This window comes from Temnothorax americanus, unplaced genomic scaffold (assembly GCF_048541705.1).
Source record: "Temnothorax americanus isolate GAGA-0224 unplaced genomic scaffold, ASM4854170v1 Scaffold15, whole genome shotgun sequence".
Classification (NCBI taxonomy): Eukaryota; Metazoa; Arthropoda; class Insecta; order Hymenoptera; family Formicidae; genus Temnothorax; species Temnothorax americanus.
This window is the reverse complement of record NW_027509286.1, coordinates 2,945,686-2,956,467: the sequence shown is the minus strand read 5'-3', so window position 1 is coordinate 2,956,467 and position 10,782 is coordinate 2,945,686. Positions and strand designations below refer to the sequence as shown.

Sequence of the window (10,782 nt, the reverse complement as noted above, 5' to 3'; positions counted from 1 at the left end):
TAGATATTAAACAAAAGTAAAATAAAATAAAATAAAAATAGTAAATTGAATTATTGAGTTTTGTAATTAAGTAATTTTTAATAAAGTAACTGACATGTTTAATACCACAACTGCCAATAACACGCAATACCTGACTAAAATTAAAGAACTATGAAAATTTTCAATACGACTTTTTCATTGTATTTTAGAAACTAATAATAATAGACATAAGACCCTTTATCATTATACAATTTAAGCTCTTGGTATATTGAAAAATGTATCAACTCCATATTGTTACAAAAAGTGGAGATACGATTCTTTACCCTTAAGGTACAAAAATGTGTTATTAAAGGCCGGTTGTTCCAACCTGTTGGTAAGCTAACTAATAGTTAAATCATATCTATCTTTGTCTAATGTAAAGGATAAATAAAGATATATATATGATTTAACTACTAGTTAGTTTACCAACAGGTTTGGAACAACCGGACCTAAATGTAATAAATGCAATAAATGCGCAACGCTCGATTTTCATTTGCCTAAGGACGAGAGATTTATCGTCGCAATCGACTCACCCATGTCGTCAATTATAGGCGCCATTCGCAGCGTAACACCGACCAGGAGCAACGACATGGCGAGCAGAAGACAAGCGGTCGCGACGATCGTCCATCGTGCACGAGGCGGGAGTTCCTCCGGATCGACGAGTTCCTCGTCCGGACCGACGGGATCAATTTTGCGTCGTTTACGTTTGCGCTTTCTTCGTGGTCGGTGATACCTTCCCTGAGACTCCACCTTCTCCGGTCCGCTTAGAGTCTCCTCCTCTTCCAGCTCGTCGGCTACGTTCAACGCCACGTAGTCGTCGTCGTCGTAATGAATTTTTCTGAAAGTAGATCAGAGCGGATCAGCAAGGATTCTTCTCCGTCAATCAAAATTTATACTTGGAAATCTCGAGTGAGGTCGACGATTTGCTTTGAAACGACACGTGCAAAAACCGCAGGAATAATATACGAGCTATTGTTCCCACAACGTGGACTATTGCCATTGTTCGTCGAATCGTTACTCTCGATCAATACCGTTTCAGAAATGAAACGTGCCAGCACTCCGGCTGCATCTGACGTTTAATTTAAATTGAAAAATAACATTTTTCTTGTGTATCTCACGCGGGCATACGAAAATAGACTTTTCCCCCTTTAATTAACTCGTCCAATAACAGAATATGTTAATATAAATATTAATATAAATTTACAAATTATAAAAAATTCTCAACAAACCTATTTCTAAAAAATAGATTGTTTAAATAGAAATCGACTGACTTCCGTCTTTTCTCAGGCTGTCTATATAATGAGATTTCATACTCATTTTCTGAATGAGACGTCTCGAGCTATAATAGAACGTCGTTAATTAAAATGTACATTCACTCGCACTTCGTTTAACAATCGGAATACATTTCTGATTCTGACACCAATTGTAAAGGCTCGAAAAAGGGCGAGCGACGAATGAGTATCGATCATCGTGGTACCTGCATTGTTCATGAATCTCGAGAAGTTGCTGTTTGCCGTACGCGGGTGCGGCGGTGACAGAAAGGCCATGCATTGTTATGTACTGCGTACTCGAGACTTCGAATTAGGGCTATTTCCCCATTTTTCATCGAGAGAAAAAGTTGAACGGCACGAGAGGAATAAAAACTTGCAAAGATCAGCCGTGCTTTTGCAATGCTGAGAAACTGAACGTAAATGCATGAAAATAAGCTACATATAATGTAGCTATAGTTTTCACGCAAAATTTATACTTCAAAGCTATACTTGAAGCTAAAACTAAAATTCGAAATTAATTAAAAAGTTTTAATTGTTACTAGATATTATAAAAATGTAGACTGTGAGAGAGAGAGAGAGAGAGAGAGAGAGAGAGAGAGAGAGAGAGAGAGAGAGAGAGAGAGAGAATATAAGTCTTTGATATTAAATATGGAAAATATTCAACACAAAATGATTAAAAATGTATTGATAAAAATAAAGATAATGTGTGTGAGAGAACTATGTATAGTTTTGCTGACGTATTAAAAGTAATATAGAGCAACAAACAAGGTTACTTGATGAATTTGCGATAAAACTGCTCAACTTGCTCTCTATTGCACATCGAAGCTTGGTAACGTACTACGGAAAAGCGGGCCAGCAATTCGATATGCGTTCACAACAGCCAACGAGAGAAGCAGACCCCGATATCGAGCTGAACAAAGAACAATCGTTGCACTATCTATCTACGTCACACACATACAAATACACGCAAGGCCATCACGTGCTCTCTGAGTATAATTTTAGAAAATGCCGCTGGAATAGAACGGAAAAGTGGAAAAACGATAGCCGAGGTGTCGGGGCATTGTGGAGGACTGGATGAAATTCGAAGTAGTGATAACAGCCGACGTGTGGTCAGACAATGGCGATTCGAGTATTATCGCCGCTTGCACACTTTTCGTCGCGTCTGTTAAGAGAAATTATATTCTTCCGGAATACGTGAATACACGTTTTTCGTCACATTCTACATTTACGCAGCGATAAAGTTAATTCCTAGGCATTAAAAATATATTATATCCAAAGTTCATCTATTAATAACGTTTATCGGGAGAAATGCGAAAAGCTTATAAATAAAAGCCTCTCTACCTACGTCGACAGGATATTCACACAATTAAAAGGAGATATTCGATAAAGAAAGAGAGAAAAGTAAATTGATATACTAGATTTAATCGTATCGAGAGAAAACCGTATCAAGTAGTAAACGTCGGTCGATGTTGAATCAGTCGTTCTGACAGCTATATTCTCGTGCAAAAAAAAGTTTTGATTCATATTGCCTTTACGATATATCGAACAGTTATTTGATAACTGTCAAGATATGTTATCCCACGTTATCTTGCACATATATCTAGGGCACTCTTGTCATCATATTACGTTTAACCAAACGGTGTAGAGTACGATTTAACGGTACAATTTAAAAATTTTTCTTTTTTTTCAACGAGTTATGGCAATTTATATAAATTTCTGAAATATCGTGTTTTTTAATATCTTTCTGCTTAATTAAATGTACTTTTATCTGCAATACAAAAATATACTTTTGGGATTATTAATAAAAATTATTTTTAAATGTAAACTGTTAATTGTACTAAACTGCCAAAATTATGTAATAAACCATGAGATTTCAATACTAAATTAATCAATATAAAACAGTTATAAGAGATCTCTTAATTCCAGGTCTCATGTCGCGTAATCAAAAGTTATTAAATCCGCCTATGATTTTAGTATGATTTTGAAATTGCTTGGCCAAATTAAAAAAGAACAGACGCGGGACGCCTCTTCGCGATCGCTAATCGCCGCTGGCTATCTCCTCAGTTTCATTACACGCTCCAACGGGGCGCGCTCGTCCTTCGTCGCCCAGGTGGTTCAACGTTCAACCGCCAAACCATATTTGCCGAGAGCGGCATGTGACAGAGACGCGCAACCACGCACCACGCTGACCCAGTTCCGAATAAGCTGGCTCACCGAAACCGTGTCTTTCTCTCTCTCCTCGTGGTCGGCCGATCGAATATGGAAGAAGGACGAGAGTCGCGGCAACACGCTCCTGGCGATCCCGTATAAACGAGAAGAAGGCGAGCGAAGGCTCGCGAGTACGGAGAGAGTTTGTTACAGCGGCGACGCAGCTTTACCGAAACGATAAATGCGGAAACTATGCCAAAGTACACGCGAAGATTTCCCGAGACGCTCCACGAATTTCCACGGGAGAGGATAAAGTCAGTTCTGGTGGAATTTAAAGTCGATTTATTCCTAGCGAAGGCGTTTTTGTCGCGACGTCCTAATTCTCGGCGTTGAGAAAATATCTCGACAGGGTGACTCGGCTCCAGGAAAAATCTGATTCTTCCTACGAAATCCATCGAAAGTTTGTCCTACTGGCATTGTTATTATATCGCGATCAATCATATTTTAAGTACTCACAATTGAGCTGCGCTTTGAGAAAAGTAGCAGGCACTTCGGTGCAGCCGCGGATATTCGCAGGAGTCGCCGAGGACTTCTTTAGCCCTTTCGAAATTTATTAGCGCCACGTCTTGATCGCCGTCAATGCCGAGCAGCTCGAAGCGCGAATCGAGGCCGGCGTGAACGTCTTGGACGACGCCTTGGAGAATATTTGGGCTCCTCGAATGCCTGCGCTTCTTTCGAGGGCTTCGAGGACTTTCAGAGGCCCTTCTCCGACCCCTTCCTGGCAAACAAAAGGAGAACAATTAACGAATGTCGCTCAGCCTTGATCAATATTTAACCCTGTAAATGTTTTCGTTATTCTTATGCATCGCGACAAACTCTCCTCATGTGCTATTATTTTTATTTATCACAATATATTCATGTTCAACCAAACTAAACGTATATTTAATTTTTTATTCAGACTCGCTCACGTAGAGTAAAATCTACTAATATCTTACTTCGTGTGCAAAGGGATTTAACTTAAAAAAATTCAAAACTTAAACTGTTTTTTGTGTTTGGAGATTTAAAAAGTTTAAACTAATCATCGTCGACTATGTTATCGTTAACAACTACTCTCTTACCGTTAGACAACTTGTGCTGAGGATGATCCGTCACGTTGTTGAGGTAATCACTTCCGCAGGGCGCGGAATCGTGACGTCTGCGACGATGGCGATGGTGCTGCTGCTGATGATGATGATGCTGACCCTTCTTCTTGTTGTGCTGCTGCTGCTGCTGCTGTTGCGAATGACGATGGTGATGGTGGTGACGATGATGGTGATGGTTCAATGAGGAGGAGGCCGTCGAGGTCGAGGTCAATCTAGGTCGGCGTGGACTGGCGGGCGCGCTGCCGGAACGTCGGCTGAGCGTCGACGACGCCTTCATCGCCTCCACCTTCGTCTCCACCAGGGCGGCGAGAACGGCCTCGAGACGCGCCACTTCCATGCCGCCGCTGCCGCCATCGTCCGTCGACACCGCCTTGTCGGCGACGTCGGAAGTCGACGGCGTCACCGTCACCGTCATCTCTTCGCCCGCTGCCTTCGCTGTCACCGCTGTCACATCACCACCCCCCTCATCGGCGGCGATCGTGGCGATCGCCGCCGCGCTACCGCGATCGGTTGTGGTGGCGCGGGAACGATCGGCCCGCTGCCGAAACGATCACAAACCCTCCTCCTTCCGTTTCGCCGCGACGACACTCCTGTTGACCCTGTTGTCCGCCGATGATAGCTCCTGCAGGAAGCGCGACAACATCAAGCCTTTGTCACCGGTCGCTTCGACACCGGAGATAGGGAGAGAGAGAGAGAAAACGCGAGGGAGCCCGCGACGTTGTTATTTCTCGACCGCGATTTCTTATCGGTTAGGTTAGAATTCCTCTATCGCCGCCGCGATGCTATTCCGCCGAACCGGCCGAACGCGCACCGTTCATTAATCTTCTCCAGGATTTCCGGACGCTGTTAACGATCTTCTTCCCCGGTAACGATAACAGCTACAAGCCGCATAAAAGCTGGTAATCACCGTTGTTCCAATAGGTCCGCATTAGCAGCCAAGCGCTTCTCGCTTCTTGCCACCGACGGCCGGGCGAGCCGCGAGGGAAAGATCTTTCTTCGGGGTCGGGGTGCTTCTTCACCGAGTCGGAAACGAGCGGGAAGCGGGAAGCAGGAAGAGAGACGCCCGTTTCTATTTCTCTCGCGTGCCAAATGATGCGCGCAATTTGTGTAAATATACCGATACTTGCGCATGCATCCTGCCGGCGGTATCTGACTCAATTTTGTTTGCTTTTGTTGCTCTACCGACGCGATTGGCAAGAAAGATGAAACCGTTGATAAATCTTACGTGCATTCCAATTTCTCGCGCTTCTCCGTCGCCGCGGATCGAGAATCACGGCGGTCGAGAGGATTCCCGCAGATGTAATAATTGCGCGCGTCCGATTAGCTGCGATCGCCTCGATCGTCGGGTCAGGAAAAGGAGTCTGGATTCGTTCGGTTGCCCGGAGCCAATCGATGTCCGGCGAACCGTTCTCGGCTGCAACGGTCAGCTTCGCGCGGCGATTCTCAGCCGGATTCGCGCTCCATTATCGGCGACGGCTATGCATTATCTGACGGCAAATATCAGATGATTCGCCGTGCTCGACGAGGCGGATGATTCCCCGCGGTTGCCGTCGTAAATTTCTTCCAGCGGCTCCGCCGGCGCTCGCGTTTCCATCATACGCGAGTAAGTATATCTGCTTCCACAAGTGTCCGCGTCTGCTTTACGGGGGACGATCGGGGACGATTAATCGGACACATACACGCGCGGATGTCGAGAACAGCCCGAAAACCGCGATGCCGCTTGCCGATGTTGCTTCACGTCTCTCAGTCTTTCATTGCGAGATCTCGGTGTCCGTTGACAAAGATACACCGCTGGTCGTATCCTCTTCCAGTGGATATACAGTTTTAATGCGGCGAAAGCTATAATCTTCTTCAATCGTCCATCGATTTTCCACGATCAGCTGCGACGCCCCCGGCTGCTCTCAGCCCTCTTCGAAAAACTTGAGGTCCCTTCGAACCCTTTAAATCACCATCAGACACGCGCACTTGAGTGTCGTTTGGCGACACAACCCTCGTAGATGTTATCGCGTGTTTCGCAAACATAAAATCGTGTTTGCGGCGCGGTTTACCGAGATATCTGGCTAATCGGAACGATCTACGTTGAGACATTGTTAAGCAAAGCTTAAAGCAGCAAGAGCAACGGTGATGGATCGACTGGGACCCTCCTCGAAAACAAAATCCGAATCGCGCCGGTGCTGGTAGTTTCTGCTCGAGAGCGATTTTCCACGACCCATTCCGACTACCCGCGTAGCTAATAAATGACCCCGTTCCTCTTCGTACGGCGCAATGCGAAGGACGGTCGAAACACGCAGCCATATGTCCGGCTAGAATGCGGCGCGAGAGACCGCGAGGAGATCATCCCGAGTAAACTGGGATTGGGAGTTGTGTCCAATGCTGAAATCTCGGAACGACGAGATTCTAGGCGATAATCGTTTGTTATTAAATCGGGATTGTCTGGATTTCGATCCGTAAATTCTGAAACTTCTTTGGAGAGTTCGAGATAAAATATTGAAAATTAAAAATAATTAGCTACATCGTGTTACTGAGTGATTAAACTATTATATACTTGATAATTTTTAGATTCTTAAATACCTTGATTAGCTTGGAACTTGGAACAATACACGAGTACCAAATATTCTCTGGTGGGTATTGTTGAAAGCGTTTCAGGAATGTTTTCAACAGATAAATAAGTAAAAGCCATTTTATTGGCCCACTTCGACAGATTATCTTAACAATGCGATTGAATTTACTATACGTTATATTGCACACAAAATATTGATAGCGTTTTAGCAACGAATATAAAATATTGCTTAAAATCTAACAGAGAGAAGTCCTTAAATATAATTTTACGAATTTAAAATATCACATCATCTACGTATACTCTCTACTTTTGACAACAACATCGGAAAGAGATTCTTTAGAGAGCCCCCTTTCTAATTTAAATGCGGTGAGAGAGGGTGAAATTTCTCTTTTCACAAAAAGCGGTAAACGATGGAGCGAGCGAAGTGGCTCGTTGGCAAGCATCATCGTTCTAGCGTCAAAGCATCTGAAGGACTCGGTCGGCTAGCGCAACCGATACACATCAATACGCTTTGGCAGCCGATTGACCATAAAGCTACCCGATACTATGTGGATATGCCTAGAATGCTGGGCTATGTGGGGACTTTCTCGCGCTTTGAACTATCCGACGATCCCGCGATTTCATCCGCATTGCGAGCCGGATATCCACGAATACGTGAAAATGCGAGAGCCGAGCTTCAGACTACCCCTTGATGGCTACCTCCGAACATCGTTCTAATTTATTCGCTAGGACCACCATGACGTAGTATCCAATCCGCTCACGTCGTCCTCAATTTTTCCAAGCAATCCTTCTTCCGCAGACCCCAAACACCTCACCGTTCTCGTGTCGCTCCAGGGAATAAAGGAGGAGATGATGGTATGATGTAGCTGTCCCGAGGATTCACATGATATCTCGTAAGTGGGAAGAGGCGCCGAAACAAAGTGTACACGAGGGGCCTAGCCGAATGTGGACAAAAAGAGCGACGAGATGACGATATAGAGCCTTGGAAAAATGAGACGTCGCGAACACAAATGCGCGGTTTCTTTATCTTGCGAAAGAACTTTTAAAAATATGTCCGAAGAAAGTACCGGATTACTGTTAAAGCGAAGAGATAGAAATGAGAGATCTCGGACCACGCAATGAGAACGTTAACGGGTGTGAGTTTGATCATCGAAATCGTTTTTTTTTTTTTTTAAGAAACAGTAGACTGTTGAAAATGAGAGATATCTGCAACGAATTAGAGTATTGGAGAAAAGTGAGCAAACACGAGACAAAAAGACAGGAACTGAAGCAGAGTGTAATAGATCTGTCAAGCGAACGTGAGTGCTTGTTGTCACACACAAACACGGACACTACTACTTGCCGCGGCCTAAGACGATACTTGCTCGTGTTATAAATTACTCACTATTCGCGATTCTTCCGTACACATTTACTGGCGACGCTACGTACGCCTAGTGCGAGAGGTCGTGACGTTTCTAGGCACCCTGTGCACCCTCGCGCGGCACAGGGCGCGAGGGCTGATCGAGCTATTAGCGTGCCACGCGGGGTGGGCTACGTCATGCTGGTGGCTGCACCGCGTTGGTGGCTGCCACTGCGATCGGCAGCACCCTCAGCGAGCACGCACGCACGCACACACATACACGCAGACACACGGTGACGCGCACCCCCGACGGAGGGATGTCGCGTGCGCGGGTGCTAGCGATCGCCCGAGTACTGGGGTAGCGTCGCGGAACGGACAGGGTTGGCGGCAGGCAGGTAGCCGATCTGGCAGGGATGCGTTCAGCCCTACCCCTTCCTGACGCCACTACCACCACCAGCACGGCCACCCGACGTCGGCGCCGTCGTCACCGCGTCGACGGACGACTCTTCTCTCCCTTCTCCCAGCTGGAGAGCTGGACTCTAAGGGTGCCAACGAACCGAGATGTTTATCCTTTAAAGTCCTTACTACCATACCTCGCACGCGCTTTTTCTTCTGCACGCGAACACGCGCCAGTTTCAGCGAACTTTGAAATGTAGGTTTGTGTGCTAATTAATCTGACGGGGTATATCGTACGCTCCATAAATTGCGCAGTCTTCTTTTCTCGCCGGATTAGAAGTATTCAAAGCCGAACTAAAAAGGATGGCAGCTCTTAAAATATCCAAGAATCAATAGCTTTTACGGTATAAAAAGTTCTCGAGTACTGTGAGACTTTTCAAGTATTACATATCAATAATGCAAAGAGATCATGTGTACGATTAATAATATTGATTCAATTTCAAATGAATTTTCTAGTGTAGTTAAACTTTAACTCGCAATTTAATTATCAATATATAACGTACTCACTGTCCTGCTATTAGTGAGTGAGTTGATGTTTCAAATTGAAATGATTGGTCTTTAATTACTCCCGAAATAGTAAACTGCGTGTCGGAAAACCGCAAATTACCAGCATTAATTTTAACGTACTATCGCATATAATTATCTACGTGAAATTGTCCGTTACACAGGTTTCGCAGAGGAAAAGCCGACTTTGCGGAGGCATCTGGGCCCTGTGTTAAACCGGGCTTATCGAAGTATAAATCATTTTATTATTTGCTGCAACAGCACAGTTTACGGGTTACGCTATAAAGATAGATTGTGATACTTGCTGCACCAGACGAAGATAAAATTCTACATTTTAACAACGTCGTAACATGCTATAACGCACTCTTAATATTAATAACCAAAATTAGCTAAACCTCAAATTGTAAATTAAAACTAAAAAATGACGCCAGAGTAACAATCGCGTTAGAAGTAACGATCGTGCGAGGAATCAGAAATCTCGCTCCACTTTTCTTCGTTTACTCTCCTTTCTTGAAGAACGAGAACGAACTGTGACAGTCGTTCCGACACGAGCAGTAAGGCGCTCTGTTCGCTAGTTTGATTAGGTCGGCCGGCGTCGAAGAAGGTCCTCGGGGTGGCCTCGTCTTTGTTAAAACGTCCTCGGGACGAATTTCTTTCGCAGATTGCTCGTCGCCATCCATTCGCTTTAAAAGAGTTCCAATCGGGCTCTATTTTCTTCGTTTGCCTGTTTGCCTTATATTTTGCGGCGGTTTGCCTTCGCGTACAAATGTGTGAGAATCTAGAATCGAAATCCAGTAGCAGTAAGCAGTTGAGCTCCTTATATGGCTCCCCTGGTACAATTTCACTTTCTCTGAAAATCTGGCGATCGAATTTATGACCCGTGACAGCCAAAGCGTTGACATAAATTTCATCGATCGGAGGAGAGAGAGAGACCTGTAGCTTCTCGTAGCTCAATAAAAAGGCGCCCCACCGAAAAAATCCCCCTTCTACCAGAAGAAGCCTCCATATCTCATTTTCCCGCCCTTGTCGTGAATCGCCCACGCAAGATAAAACGATTAGCACGTACGCCATTATCTGGAAACGCGGCGAAGAATCTTGGTGGAACCAGAAACGTTTCTGGGACATTAGCGCGAGAACTGCATACGAATAGGAGACCGTACGTGCACGGCTTGAAAAATTAGATTTTTTTCCTTTGAAATAGAATTATAGCAAATTAATATTATTGCATGTTTTTTATAACTTTTGAATTTTTTTACTGTAAGCGCAATGCATAACTTAATTATTTCTATGTATTCGTCTGTTTTCGTAAATTTTTTATCTCGTGCTTTTCGAAAGTTTTAACAT

At 44.5% G+C, this 10,782-nt stretch overlaps 1 protein-coding gene across 1 annotated transcript in view; it reads right to left on the bottom strand.

Moving 5' to 3' along the window:
- LOC143895230 (uncharacterized) overlaps positions 1-10,648 on the bottom strand; it is a 28,659-nt gene extending 18,011 nt beyond the window's left edge. The window contains exons 1-3 of the mRNA XM_077402219.1: positions 4,556-10,648; positions 3,954-4,215; positions 552-856 (exon numbers count right to left, since the gene is read on the bottom strand). Coding sequence (XP_077258345.1) covers positions 552-856; positions 3,954-4,215; positions 4,556-4,994 — 1,006 coding nt within the window. The 5' untranslated portion in view covers positions 4,995-10,648. The remainder of the gene's footprint in view (positions 1-551; positions 857-3,953; positions 4,216-4,555) is intronic.
- Positions 10,649-10,782: the final 134 nt, after the last annotated feature.